The sequence below is a fragment of the Muscardinus avellanarius genome, assembly GCF_963383645.1.
Source record: "Muscardinus avellanarius genome assembly, chromosome: 7".
Classification (NCBI taxonomy): Eukaryota; Metazoa; Chordata; class Mammalia; order Rodentia; family Gliridae; genus Muscardinus; species Muscardinus avellanarius.
In genome coordinates this window covers 118,156,828-118,171,744 of record NC_137793.1, presented here as the reverse complement: position 1 = coordinate 118,171,744, position 14,917 = coordinate 118,156,828, and the positions used below count along the sequence as shown (strand labels likewise).

The 14,917-nt window shown below is 56.5% G+C and overlaps 1 protein-coding gene across 5 annotated transcripts in view; it reads left to right on the top strand.

Moving 5' to 3' along the window:
• The window catches only part of PBX1 (PBX homeobox 1), a gene marked incomplete at both ends in the record, with an annotated part of 242,854 nt that overhangs the window by 184,253 nt on the left and 43,684 nt on the right, over positions 1-14,917 (top strand). For all 5 annotated transcript variants that reach the window (XM_080698397.1, XM_080698394.1, XM_080698395.1 and 2 more), the window contains 2 exons: positions 9,429-9,673; positions 14,713-14,903. In XM_080698397.1, the coding sequence (XP_080554523.1) occupies positions 9,429-9,673; positions 14,713-14,903 (436 nt within the window). The remainder of the gene's footprint in view (positions 1-9,428; positions 9,674-14,712; positions 14,904-14,917) is intronic.

Sequence of the window (14,917 nt, the reverse complement as noted above, 5' to 3'; positions counted from 1 at the left end):
AAGGGGTGTCTGCATTCGTCACCTTCAGGCCTGGGGGCCCTGCCCATCTCCCCTCAGTCTGCCTGGCATGTCTCCTCCCAGATGCGGGGCAGAGGGTTCCTGCCCAGCGCCCACAGTCGGCTCCCTGCCCGTCTCCCCTCAGTCTGCCTGGCGTGTCTCCTCCCAGATGCAGGGCAGAGGGTCCCTGCCCAGCGCCCACAGTCGGCTCCCTGCCCGTCTCCCCTCAGTTTTCTTTGCTCTCTACGCTCTCTTCTTCCTCTGCCTTTCTGTGGAAATAGTTATTTTTTAAAGATCTGCATATTCCTCAAATGGAAGAATTATACCGGGGGGGAGGGGGGTTCTCTTTGTGATCTTAGAGTCCTAAGGAAACCCCAGAAGGAGCCATAAAGGGTTTGTACACCAGCTCAGAATGATGAAAAGTCCCGCGAAGCCCTAACCCTCACTGGAGCAAGGCAGGTCTCTTGGTTGCAGTGTGAACAGAGGCTCCTCTCCAGCCTGTGGGGTCTGGCGAGCCCCAGTGCCGCACTCCAGGGACAGTTACGGCTCGCCACCATCTGACCTGGGATCCCCACAAGGGCTCACGTGTTGAAGGCTTGGCCCCAACAGCGTCCAAAGCCGGGGCTGTCGGGAGGCCTTTCGCCTCAGGTGCGTTAGTCCATGGTGGGTCTGTAGCTGAGTGGGTGTGGGGGGCTTTGCCATGGGAAGAGCTCTCCCAGCTCCCCACCCTCCACGGGCGAAGCGCTGTGCCCATGGCGAGCGCCCCACCATGATGTCTTGCTTGTGGCGGCCCCGGTGAGCAGGGACTGGCCTTTTTTCCCGGCATTCTGTCACAGAAAGCTGACCAAGCTGGGGCACTCTGGAAGTGCCGCTCCGGTGGGGTCCACCAGCGAGGGCGGGCGAGGGTTGGAGCCCTGGTGGATTCGGCAGCCACGAGACGACAGACGCATCTTCAGACCTGCAGTAGCCGAGGCCCGGGCTGCAGGGGCCAAGCCTGGAGACCTGAAGGAAAATGGAGGTGCCGCCTGGACTGTCGGATACCCATGGTGTATTCGCAGGCACCGGGCGGTGCCAGACGCTTCGAGCTGTAGCAGCTTCCCGCGTGGGCTCCTCCGGTGTGAGTTTGTGGACGGAGCCCAGCGCTGGTGCCTGAGAGACAGGCCGGAGCCCTTTCTCTCCAGGGCCCCCATCTCGCTGGCATGTGAACGCAGGCGCAGAAGCGGCGGCAGTGAGGAGCGCTGCCTGAACACCAGCACCTAATGGTGCCATCTGCTCCAGCGCACTCCCCGCCCGCGGGCGGCTCTGCCGGTGCTGAGCAGCACATCATTTCCGATAAGTTGCGATCATTTACTTGATATCCACATCTCCTTTCAAGTGTCCCCTGGAAACTAGAATCGGTGTTTGGGAAGGGCTGTGCGCATGGGGTGCAACGGCAGTCTGGCACTCGTGTTTGAGGAACGTGGAGTCCTTCGACTGTCCAGCGCTGACATCCAGCTGGGATTCCAGCTGTCAGGAGAACAGGGAGAGGCTCTGTGGGGGACAGTCTAGGGGATAAAAGCCACCATCGGGCCTCAGTGCCTGAGAGCAGGGACCGGCGCTGAGATGGGAGGCGAGAGAGGATGCAGTAGGGACCAGTGCATCACCCATGGAATTGGTCGTCAGCTGCTTGCTCTCCTGGTCCTCAGAAGAGGCCAGGCGTGGTTTGTGGTCTGGAGATCAGAGTCCCCATCGCTGTGCCGTCTTCCCCACCCTCGCCACCAGGATTCTTTGCTTGATGCCTCTTCTCCAGGGTGAGATTCTAGACCCAGCACTCAGACCCCGCCTGTCAGTGGCTTAGGAGCGCTCTGAGAAGCAGAAAGCCCCAGCTCTCCCTGTGGCCCTGCATCTCGGGGTGGGAGTGGCTCGTGGGCTGCATGTGCTCAGCATGGTTTTCAATGAGCAGTGATGGATGGTCTACCCAGCCTCCCCAAAGGGCCCTGGTTTACCCCATGCATGTGCAAGATGACCGTGTGGGGTCACCGGTGGCTTGTGGTCATGGAAAAGGGGAAGATAATTGGCACGTGCTTTGAAATGGACCTGGGCACCCATAAATAGACCCAGTGCCCTTCAGCGGGGGGATCCTGCTGCTAGGCACGGAAACCACCTGATGTCAGTAGGCAAGTCACGCCATTGAGCCTGAGCAGCAGCTCAGGGCTTCGTCTCAGGTCGCCCTGCTCCCCACGATTGCCTCAGGGGTGCGCCCCTGGGCCTGGCGCCCCTTCTCTGCACACCTTCGCCACAGAGGTAGCAGGGCCCTGGCTGGTGGCTGTGCACAGCAGCCGTGCCTCCTCCCAGCCTGCCGGCCAGCAGGACTCCGGGAGCTTCCCCTGATGTCGCCGATAGACTGGGGAGAGGCCTCCCTGCGGACACGGCCTCTTTCTGCCTATTCTAAACCTTCTCTGATAGGAGAAGTTCTCCCCTGTGGCTACTCAGGTTTTTCTGTGACTTACCTCTAGTTATTAAGTCGGCCTCCTTCTAATTTCCTCTGTGACCCTCTAACCAACATGGAGTCACTCTGCCTTCTAGATTTCTTTTTTTTGTTAATAGTTTGTATTAGCTTGAATTAGGTAAGTTGCTAAAAGCAAACAAAACCGAGCCCAAAAACCCTCTGAAGATTCTTAAAGACGTGGCAGGCTTATTTTTCTTACTCGTATAGTCCAGAGGTGCGGGTGCAGGCTGGTCCTCAGGTGTGAGACCTTCTGCCTGGTGTCTGCGCCGTGTGGCTGCCGGTGCCCAGCCCAGGTCATGGCCCGGGGAGGCTGCCGGGGCACCATCCGCTGCTTCACTCCAGTGGGCAGAAGGAAAGCATGGTGGCAAGGGTGTTGCCTCTCTTAAGGACATCCCTGAAGGTTTCACACCCACATCCACTTACCTACACCAGCTGGAATTTTGTTGAATAGCACACAAGCGCCCGCACACCTAGCTGCAAAGGAAGCTGGGAAGTGTCTTCCCTTCCAGTGGCCATGAATTCAGCTAAACTCTGCAGTTCCCTTTCCATGGAGGGGGATATGTTGGCAGAGCCAGGTCAGCTTCCTCCTTCATCATGGTACCAGCATTGTGCCCGCCCTTCTCCAGGCAGTCTGTCCCAGGTTCCCCATAGTAGAGAAGACAGGCCCCTTCATGTCTGTACCTGCACGTTTAGGAGCTGATCTGGCCATCTGCAATGGTAATGGTGGTCCTGGGACTCAGCAAGTCCCCTTTCCTGTCTTCTTCAAGCAAGACGCACTGTCCTGTTCCTCAGCACGTCAGCTCACCAACACTTACTCAGAGGAGTCAGGACTCCAGCGGAGGGAGAAGGAAGGATCCAGGCAAGGGGTGGAGGGCCAGGCTGTGAGTGTACTGTCTCTGGTCCCAGCTGACGTTGCTAGCCGGAGCGGTCAGCGTCCCCCTTGGCCCCTCCGTCCCAGGGCAGAAGTTCCTGACTCCATCTCGCTGGGCGGGACCTGCTCCCACAGGCGTGGCAGTATTAGTCTGTGAATGGGGAATTGGGAGGAATCCTGCGGGGAGTGAAGACTGAGTTATCGGTGAACGCTGGACACCTCTAGTGGCTCCAGGAGGACGTCCAGCCAGGAGGGACCCTGGCTCCGGCGGGCCCCAAGACAGGAGGACCTTGGTGCATCCCAGCTCACAGAAATGTGTCAGTGGCTCTCTGCCAAGAGGAAAGACTTCAGACTGCAGAGGGGAGCCTGTATATGCCTGGCAGAAGAATGTGGACGAGGGATGGAGGAGGGGAGGAGGCCAGAGGACCTTCTGAGAGCTCTCCTGTTGGCCCAGGATGGCTGGCCCCTTGGCCTGAGTCAGCAGTGTGCACTTGTCCAGAAGCACAGGCAGTGTGCGTGCTGTGCGCTGCCGCAGCTGTGTGCACCGTGCATGTGTGTGCATGTGCGTGCGTGTAACATGCAGAAACCAAAACTCTTAACTCTCCCGCTCTTTGCCTCTGTGCACGGGGACTTTTTTTTTTTTTTTTGTGGTACTGGGGTTCCTGGAAGCCCTTCTACCTCCGGGCTACACTCCCAGACCTATTTTTACATTTTCATTTGGAAACAGGGTCTCCTAAGCCAGCGCGCGCGGCTGGCTTCGAACCTGCGCGATCCTCCTGTCTCTGCCTCCCAAGCGCGGAGATTACAAGCGTGTGCCACCACGCCCGGCTGTGCACGGGGACTTTTATCAATGGAGTCGATTCAGATTTAACCACCAGTCCAGAATCTACCAGGTCAAGCACAACATGCTTTTGTAAAAATGACCGTGATCCTTACTTGGCAAAAGAAGGACACTGAGTTTGCAGGGAGCCTCCTACGGCTTGCCCAGGGTGCCAAAGCCCGCGCCAGGGCACTAACATCTTCTGGTCGTGTAGTGGAGTGGGGGAGGTAAGCCCTATGTGGGCACTTGATCTGGCAGGAGAGGCTAGCTACAGCATGCTTGCAGAGAACCAAGCGGCCTGCCTTACAAAGACTCCCAGCTGCCAGGCAAGAGGGGTCCAGGAGCTGCTCCCAGGGCTGTGCTCTGAGATCTTAAGGGTCCGAGAGGCAGCCCTGGGGTGTTGGAGTGTATTGGGACCGGCCCTTCTGCAGCCAGGTCCAGCGAGGAAGGCCTCCGTGTGGGGTGGGCGGCTGGACGCAAGTGGCAGCCAGCTCTCCTGGGCTGATGAGGAACTGCAGCTGGAACCCAGGCGTGGTGGCACACACTTGTAATCCCAGCATTTGGGAGGCTGAGACAGGAGGATGGAGGTTTGAGACCAGCCTCAACTACTTAGTGAGGCCCTCTGCAAGTTAGTGAGACCCTTATTTCAAAATAAAGAACAAAAAATAGGCTGGGGATGTAGCTCAGAGGTAGAATGCCCCTGGGTTCCATCCCCAGACCCACAAAAAAAAAAAAAAAAGAAAAGAAAAAAAGAAAAGAAAAGAAAAAGAAAAACTGCAGCTGGCAGCTTCCTGTAACTGAGCGACACAATTCAGGAAACCCAACTTCTCATCTCCACTTCTTTGATAGACAAGTTTTTAACAAACCAAAAATAAAAAAGAGCATTTCCATTAAACTCGGGGGCTGAGGGTCAGGAGAAGCACACTTATAAACTCTGTCCAGGGCAGGCTCCAAGGCACAGATGGAAGATTCCAGACCCGCCAGGCAGGACATCATGGGAGGAGGCTCCGTCCTCGGCCCCCTGGTGCCCAGAGGTGTGGCGGGGCTGGCAGGCCCGCTCTCGCCTCTCAGCCTGCTCCGCAAGCTTAGGACTCCGCTGCCTGTTCTTCAAGGTCATACATGGAGCACACAAGGTCATACATGGAGCACACAGGCCCCGTGGACAGGAATGGTATGGACGCAGCTCTAAAGAGGCACGCACTTTGCCCTGTGTGCAGCTAATCAGGCTGCTGAGGTCTGCAAAGTCCTCGCCCCTGGAGAGCTCTGTGCCGCCCCTGGCAGGGGCCTAGCTCCGCCAGCACGGTACCCCGCAGGGAGGTTCCTCTGTTCCTCTTGCACTCACCCGGGGAGCCTGCCGCCTCTGTCTGCCTTGTGTGTGTGTGTGTGTGTGTGTGTGTGTGTGTGTGTGTCTGTCTGTCTGTCTGTCTCACTCCCCCCACCCCCTCAGTTTTCGAGCCTGTTATACAAATCTGAGAGCAACCCACCTGCTCCCAGATCGCCCTGCTGCCCAAGCTCTAGGTCCAAATGGGGTGGCTCCCCGCCTGGGCCCCCCGGGGCCTGTGGAGCCCTCTGGCAGAGCCGTCCTCGGTGAGGGGAGACTGCCCTCTAGTGGGTGCGGGCCAGCACTGCTGTGGACAAAGCCGGCCAACCGCCTCCCTCGCAGCCTGGAACTCACCTGCACAGTGCCTTTGGGTTTGGATTTTCTCTTCCTCTGCAGGAGGCAGGTGGCTAGAGCAGCTCCCAGGGCCACCTCAGTTGGCCCGGGTCCTGGGAGCCTTGCACCGGGCAAGACAGGGGCGGCAGCAGGTGGCGTCAGGTGCTACCCAAGGGGGCAGGTGCTGTGAGTCACCCCCAGCTGGGTCTCTTACATAGGGCTGGGTTCTCTAGGAGGAAAGGCCTTCTCTGAGAATAATTACCGAATGGGCCACATATGATGACCCAAAGTCGCCAGCCAATTGGGAATCCCCAGAGTTGGTTCCCTGTGTTTGGTGGTGGAAGGGTGCAGGCACTGCTGGACGCGGGAACTGGGCCCTTTAAACCTGTTTCAGGAAGAGCCGCTGGTCGGGAGGGCGGGCGGGCGGGCACCCGTCAGGGAGGCAGGGCCCTGATCACATGTGATGGTTCTTGGATTAGGTAGCGGCTCCGCGGTCGAGATTGGATCTTGGGGATGAGTGTTAACATCTCTGGTGTCCTGGCAAAGGGTTCATGGGAGTCCTGCATGGTGCCGCAGAGATAAAAAGGAGCTTTTAAATAATCATGTTGTCGCTTGCTCGCCAGGGTCCTGGCTTTGAGCAGTAAATAGGTAACATCAGCTCCGTTTAGACGCATCGCCCATTTCATTTATTCATTTAATGGGGTGGGTTTCTTTTTTTTTAACGGAGCAGCTGAATGGTTTCCGTATCAGTGACTCCCAATACCCTTCTTGATGTAGTCTATTCAAATTCTCCTCATTCTGGATAGAAATGCGAGCTGCAGTGTTCTCTAGTGGGCTATTCCACCCTGCGAGCGGATGCTCGCAGCCCAAGTCCACTGGAATCAGAGCCACCCCTTAGCGCAGGGAGTCCAAGATCCTCCAGGTCCTCTCTGGCTGTGGCTGCCTGCTGCACATATTCAGAATTTTCTATTTTCTCTTTCTTTTTTATTTGTGTATTTTATTGTGGTACTGAGGTTTGAACTCAGGGCATTCTGCCTCTAAGTGCTATGTATTTATTTACTTACATATTTATTTATTTATTTATTTTGAAATGGTCTCACTAAGGCACAGAGGGCCTCACGAAGCTGTGGAGGCTGGCCTCCTCAACTCTGCGATCCTCCTGTCTCAGCCTCCCAGATACTGGGATTATAGGCATGCACCGCCGCACCTGCTGATTTAGTATAATTATGTAGTACGATTCGGAGAGGTCTTCTGGGCTCTCCTTTTTTTTTTTTTTTTTTTTTTTTTCAAATCTGTGATTTGGGGCTATTCATGTCTTGCTGTCATTCCAGCGTCTTATTTATTGGCCACACTGAGTTATGACCGGGCGGGTGGCAGTCCCAGGCAGCGGGGCCACGGTGCCACTGGTCACCCCAGCCATGGGGATGCGCCCTGGCTCTTGGGGTGACATGGATCTTTGTCACCGTGCGAGTGTGTGGGGACCAGAGGCTGCCACGCGGTCTTTGGGTAGGTGGCCAGGAGGAAGCCTCGCAGACACCCAGGCCGCTGGGGTGCCATGGCCTCCGCGCCGGGGCCCCCGCCATCCTGGGCCTGCAGCCTGCTCAGAGGCAGTGTTTGGGACTGAGGTCTGCAGCAGCGCATTGGAGTGGAGTTTTGCTCCAGCACAATTTTTGAATGGTCAAGCCGAAGGGAAACTCTTATAGTAATCTCTTATCAGCGAATGACCCATAAATGTCCTTGTTGATAAAGGGATTAAAATTCACCAAATAGAGAAAAGAACCCATGAGCCGCCCGGCAGATGCCCAGGCAGATGCCCGGCAGATGCCTCGCCCGGAAGGGCCCTTGGGCCACAGAGGGGGAGGAGCCGAAGCTCCAACTCCGCATGGCGGCCACGCCCGGCCTGGGCAGCCGCAGGCCCTGTCATGATGCAGGAGGCCCGCGTACTCTGTCCCTTCGTGGGATCCGCCACCAGAGCTGCTGTGTTCTACAGAGGACTTGGGAGGCGTCAGTAAATAACTCAAGCAACAGAATATCGTGGCCGAGGCTTTATTATCCAGTGACCGACCAAGGGGCGGTTTCCACTGAGTCTCCAGGGCCCTCCAAGGACAGACTCCATTAACAAAAAGTCCAGGAGAGAGACCCCGCGGTTAGGCATGCCAGCCCCTTTGCCGCCATTCATTGATGATTAAACACCAGGTGTGAAGGGGAGGCCTGCCGGGGAACCGTGTTGGGGACTTCCTTGCCCTCCCATCCTGTCCTTGCTCTGGTCGAGAGCCCCCACCCCCTCCGCCCTCAGCTCCGCGCTGTCCTCCGGGGTGGATCCCCGACCTGCAGGAGAGCTGCTCTGGGCAGGAGCTGAGGTTTCCTTCCCAGCCCTCTCCAGGCTGCCTTCCTCAGGGAGGACGAGGGAGGGTGTGGGCTGTCAGTGGCCATGCTGGCGTGGTGGTAATTAGCACCCTGGACATCTAGGGCCCTCAGTGGAGCTCAGCAGGCATTCCCTGTGACGGCAGGACCGGGGTTGGCTGGCTGGGTGAACAAACCGCTGGAGACACTTCCCTGGGCTCAGAGGCACCCTGCCCCCACTCCAGCCCTTCTCTGCCTCTTGCCCTACCCTACCCCGAAGTCTCTTCATTTGCTTCTAACTGAAAGTTCACTCGTGTTCCTTCTGAACAAAGACTTGGCGGTAGGGTGGATTTGGCTGAGCGATTTCTTTCCTGGCAGGACTGTGCGGTGGCAGGCCAAGGTGCGCTCTCCTGCCGAGTCGCTGGAGGTTGGGGTCTTTCAGTCCACGTCCCCCCTCCCCAAAGGTTGTGGTGGCGTTTCCTAAAAACTGGTCATGTTGCCCTGGGACTGCGTTCTGCCTGCATGCTGCCTTCCTGGGGCTCCTGAAGCACCTTCTAGCAGAACAGGACCGGTTAGCCGGAGCGCTGAGCTGCCCTCACAAGGCAAAGCCCCACTCCAGGACCAGCCTCTTGCCGCACTCACCTCTCTGTGCAACCAGCTAATCCAGGGCACAGGCCTGACGATCCCATTCCATTAACTGCGTTATTTACCCCAGGGTATTTTGGAAATGAAAAAAATTAATTAAATATTACAAAAAGAGTTGATGAGTATAAAACTGCAAACCTATGGAAACCTAAAATCAGAAATGAGGAGAGAAATGCTTCCTCTTGAACTGAAATTTGGCAGTTTGAAAATGAAAGTTAGAAATACATTCTCTTAGAATTGGTATAAAATGCATCATTTGGGCTATTTTGGGTGCAGTTGGGCGGCATGAAGAACAGCCTTGTGCAGTCCTCGCCTGTCTTTGAGGAAGCCTTTGGTCTTCCCAAATAACCCTCTGCGCCCATTGGACACTGACGCCCGCAGCCCCACTCGACTGCTCTCTGCCTAAGTCTGGCTATCCCAGGAACCCCTCTGAGTGGGGTAAAATCGATCTTGGGAACAAAACCAGGCCTCCGTGGCAGCCCTCCTGATCCTCGGGTGCCCCTGGCAAGCCTTTGGGGCTCGTCTAGCCACCGGACTCGGTTGTTGGTCTGCCTCTTGGCTCTTTTCTGGTGTCTGCTAACATTCTCCTCTTGCTCTGTCTCCCCTGTAGTTTTGAGTATCCGGGGCGCCCAGGAAGAGGAGCCCACAGACCCCCAGCTGATGCGACTGGACAACATGCTGCTAGCGGAAGGGGTGGCCGGCCCCGAGAAGGGCGGAGGGTCGGCGGCAGCGGCGGCAGCGGCGGCGGCCTCCGGAGGGGCCGGGTCAGACAACTCGGTAGAGCATTCAGACTACAGAGCCAAACTCTCGCAGATCAGACAAATCTACCACACGGAGCTGGAGAAGTACGAGCAGGTAACAGGATCCCGGGGCGAGCGGGGCAGAGGGACGGACGGGGGCAGCCTCGCGCTCCCTAGAAACCTCCCGCCATCGCCGGCCTCCAGGGGCTGCCCTCCCGTCTCCAGCACTTGTGCCGGGCACCTGAGTCTCCTCTCAAGTTCCTGGCCTCAGCGATTAAAAACCTAGGTGTTCGGTGGAAATACAGGCATGAAAAAGTGCTTGTTATTAAGCTTGATATTAAGAAACCCAAGTAGTGGGTATGAGGACTGCCTAGTACCCAGAACCCGAGGTGGCTTCCCGAGTCGTGCCGTGCAGCCCTGTGAGCGGGCTGGCTGCGCTGGCAACCTGGGCACTGCTCTAGGCTGCTCCTTCCCTGGGAGGGCCCTCTTCTGGGTGCTATGTATGCAGATTGGCTTGGAGTTCATTCCACCCACACTCCACTGAGTGGAAAGTCAAGCACTGTGCCCTGGATAGACCCGCGCTGCACGGGCAGAGTGACCCACACCTCCCTGTGTGTCAGCGGAGCCTCGGGAGGCGCTGAGCCAGGCACACCCGAGGCCAGCCCACACTCTGCTCTCACACCTGAGCCCACCTCACTCTCTACCAGGACCAGAGGCAGAGGACCAAGGGCAGCGGGTTTGCCATCCAGGACATGAAGAACCATAGACATGGTGGAAGAGTAAGAAAGGCTTCAGCTGGGCATGGAGATGCACGGCTGTCCTTAGACTTGGGAGGCTGAGACAGGAGGATCGCAGCTTCCAGGCCAGCCCCAGCAACTCAGCAAGACCCTGCCTCAAAGTTAAAAAATAGAAAGGGCTAGGATTAGAGCTTAGAGGTAGAATGCCTCTGGGTTCATCCCCAGTACTCCCAACAATAAAAATAAAAGAATAACAAAAGGCCTGGGTGTGAAAGTGTGCACCTGTAACCCCAGTACTTGGGAGACTGAGACAGAAGGATTGTAGATTTGAGACCAGTCTCAGCAATTTAGCAAGGCCCTCTGAAACCTAGCAAGACCCTGTTTTAAAATAACAGATAAAAAGGGGAGCTGAGGATGTAGCTCAAAGCTGGAATGCCTCTGGGTTCAGTGCCAGTACCACTACCACCAAAAAGAGACCATAAAACCATAAAAGACTTTAACTTACAAAATGGTATATACATGTAAAGTATCCTGGCCTTTGGGAAGCCTGGCCCGCCCCACTGCAGGGCTTCTCGCATCAGTGCTGCCCCCTCTGGTCGCCCCGAGCAGTGCCACCCTACCCGGGCAGTGCCTCCTGCCAACCATCAGACAGCAGCGCGTTTTCAGTCTGCTCTTTGGATGCAGCATTGCACTGAACTCCTAATTTCTTTTCATCGAATTATTAGGTCTTCTTTTCCTGACTAATTTTATAAATTGGAAAAGAAAAAGAGAGAAAAGGTAGAAGCCCACCACCATCCACTGATGGCGGTCTGGGGAGAAGGCAAATGCAGGCCTAATAGAGAATTTAAATTTTAAAACAGAAATGGGCATTTTAAAATTTAAAGCCAAGAAAGTTGGACAATTGCACTCCTGCCTACTTTTGAAATCAAGTTCTGTGAGGTTCCCCATTTTATGTAGGAAAAATTGCCATGAGCCAGGAGCCGAGCTGGAGGCCATCCAGCCTCAGCCACGGCGTCAGGAGGCCTGGGGAGCAGCCGTAGCAGCTGGGTGGGAGCCAAGAGTCACCACCCACCTTCCTGCCAGCCGCCAAGTGCCCCGGCACGGCTGAGAGGCTGCCCTCACAGAGCAGGGTGGTGCTAGAGACACGTGGGGACGCTGCCCGTGAAGGCCCTTGCTGGGCTCGTGGATTCTTACTCTCCATTCACCAAGGCGCCTGGCCGCCAGTTAGCCGCTTCCCTGGACCCGTCATCCGGGCTAACTCTCGTCAAGTAAGGCGGGCAGGAGGAAAGCTCAGAGGGTCTCCCACACACAAAAAAAAGAAAGCAATTCAAGTCAGGCAGGAAGGTGGAGACTGGCTTTGTCCTCAGCTCAGGGCAGCGGCATAGAAGAACTGGCCACTGTCTTGCCTGAAAATTCTCACTCCTCCATCCTTATCCAAATGAGCGAGACCGTGACCGCAGTGGGCCTTTCAGCCAGCACTCCCGACAGAGCCCTGCGGCCAGCGGGTCACACCTGTAGCTGAAGGCGGTTCGTGGGTGGGCACCCGGGCAGGCACTGTGGTGACCTTTGATGTAGCCTGGGTGAGAAAGAGATCAAGGGGGGTCAGCCGTAGCTGAGGTCACATGTCCAGGGGTCGAATGTGCCCTGGGTCCCAGCTTCTGACCTTTATCCCAGCCCAGAACAGAGCCCAGCTGCACCCGGGAAGGACAGAATGGGCGATGTCGATGGCTAAGTGGTCAGTGGCCCCCAGTCATGCCCCTGGGCTTGCCCGCTGGCACAGGGCTGGCTAGTGGCAGCAATGGCCCTCCAAAATCCCCAGCTGAAGTAGCCACTGTTTGTCTCTGAAAGTATTAAATAATGATGCTTTCATTAGAAAGAAAGGAAAAAATGTATATTCATTGAGTGGAATTGGCAAAGTATGTTTTCACCAGAGCATGTTGGTAGCTAAAGTTTTAAGACCTAGCACATTCTAATAGGTCAGGGACCTGAATTTTATTCCAAGTCTATTTATTAAAAAAAAACAGCCCCATGAAACTCTGCAGGGCTCTTCGGCTTTTATAAATACTGCCGTTGGGCATTGATGGGCCAAGTCTCTTAACACCGGATGAGCAGGGCTCACTCAGGGCACAGCTGAGAAGCTCTAGGGTCCCTTTCGTTGATGAGGCTGGCAGCCACAGCCCACCGAGAGAGGAGAGGAAGACAATGGCGGAGCAGAGGCCGGAGACAAGCCCTGGCCTGCAGGGTTCCTAAGAGGCCTCTCTTCAGTTTGCCCTCCGGACACCCTGGAGCTGGCCCTGGGCAGTCTCCTCTTAGAAGCCCTTGCAGGCTCTGTGGGAACGGCTTAAGCTCTGGAACGCATCTCTGCTCCTGAGTTCCCAGCAGAACCCCCTGCCTGCGCGGAGTCCATTAGGCATGCTCCTACCTGAGAGCCTGGCCTTGCTGTGGACACCTGAGCTCCTGGCCCAAGGGGAGCAGCCATTTGAGGGCCCAGGCTGTGGTGAGCCAGGCAAGCTGTGGGCCGTCCAGGTGCCAGAGGACTCTGGACCACTGTGTTCTGTTCGTCCAAAGTGGATCTGGACCCTTCGCTCCGCTGTGTCCCGACAGCCGTGGAGCAGCTGCTCGGCTCCTGCTCCGCAGCAGCAGGACCACTCCACTGTGGGCCTGCAGAGGCCCCTACTGAATGGCAGGGGTCAGGGAGCGTGAGCACTTGCATTCACCCTAATGAAGCCCATTACCACTAGCTGAGCAATCAGCTTCCCAGCTGAAAGCTGTGGGCCTCCCGCCTGGCCTCCTCCCTAGACCCCGCCACGGCTGGGATGGGGCTGTGTCCCCCAGAAGATGGCGGGAGGCCTGTCCTGCAGCACGGTGCTTCGGCCAGCTCGCTCTTGGGCCTGTTCCTCGCGCTCTCTGCTGCTCAGCACCAGGGCTGGGGTTGCATAGGGAGTACGTTCGTGGCACACACCTTGGGTTTCTGTAGCACTTGGCTGAGTGGAGAACAGGACACCAAGGACACCATAGGTCTAGGCAGAAAGGAGGTATTTGCCGCCGCCTTCGCTTTGACCAAGAGGGAAACGGCCTGCCTGACCCTCCAAGGCCACCACGCGTGAAAGACAGGGCCCGCACGTGGGCAGTAGAGTCAAGAGGCTACCTCCACTCCCGGGTGAGTGAGAAGGCCCCGCACAGCTGCAGGCTGTGCCACATACACTCGGAGGCGTGGTCCAAGGAGGGGCCTCCCTGCAGCACAGCTCCCGGCACAGGGTTGTGTCTGCCTGTCTGCCTTTGGCCCCCAGCAGTCGGTGATTATCGCTGCCGTGGTCACCGCACCGTTGGCAGGAATGAGGCACTCCATGCTGCAGAACCACGGCCACACCACGCTGCCAGTCGAGCGGGCACCCTGCCTGCTCCAAGCGCCCTCACACTTCTACATCACTCACCTGAGAGAGCGGCGCAGCTTCATGTGAGGCCATCCGTGAATAGTGCGGCTGGGTCTTCAGCTACAGAAGATCCTAGAGACTCCAGGTGCTAAGGAATAAGAGCTAAAGAGAGAGCTGTGGGTTCAGAGGGAGAGCTGGGCTCTGAAGCCCCGGCTGTGGTACGGCCGTCGCACCCTGCTCCTGGCTCTTTTTGCTTGAGGTGTGCCTTTCAAAGTCCCTTCACCTCTCTGGGGCACTTTTTCCCAAATGTAAAATAAGGATTTCATGTCCAGCCTCGCGTGCAGAGCTGATGGCATGGCGTTCCACAGCCTGAGAGCTCATTCCCGTCCCTGCAGGGACGGTCGTGCTGGATGCACTTAGCTGTGCTGTGAGGTTATTTTATAACGTCCTTGGTGTTAAAGCCTACTGGATCCTCAGAAGGCCGGCACAGGCCGCCTTCTTAAAACTGGAAATAGGTGAATAAGAAATCTCCTGGAAGAGTTAGGAAAGCTTTTATTTCCACGATTGCACTGAAACACTTTGGCTGTATGCATATCCCCTAATTGAATATGTGGAAACTCTACATATAATAGATAACGGGAAGCAGAAAGCTCAGGAAGAGTGTGGCCACTTCTCTTTGCTGTTGACGCAGGGCGAAGGGTAGTGCGTGTTTTACATGAGTATTTACAGTCTCCTCTGTCACAGAGCAAAGTCATGGGGGGAGACTAGAAAAAGTGAGTAGGGCTTTACTTTTTCCTTAAAAAAAAAACTTAAAGTATTGCCCAAACGTGAGCCACAAGGGATAAAAGAAATTCCCAGGCAGTCATTTATCCTCGCCACCTGATTTGACAAAATGCCACGTGCTCTCCGAATTTTCTTTATTTGCACTAGTCTCTGGGGCACGCTCGCGGCCTCGCCTCGTGGACCTGGGGCGTGCCGAGCCTCTGTGTGTGCACGCAGGCCTTGGATCCCCAGGACCCCGTGTTTGTCCTCTGCCCTCACAGGCCTGCAATGAGTTCACCACCCACGTGATGAACCTGCTGCGGGAGCAGAGCCGGACCAGGCCCATCTCCCCGAAGGAGATCGAGCGCATGGTCAGCATCATCCACCGCAAGTTCAGCTCCATCCAGATGCAGCTGAAGCAGAGCACCTGCGAGGCCGTCATGATCCTGCGCTCCCGGTTTCTGGACGCGCGGTGAGTGTGAGGGG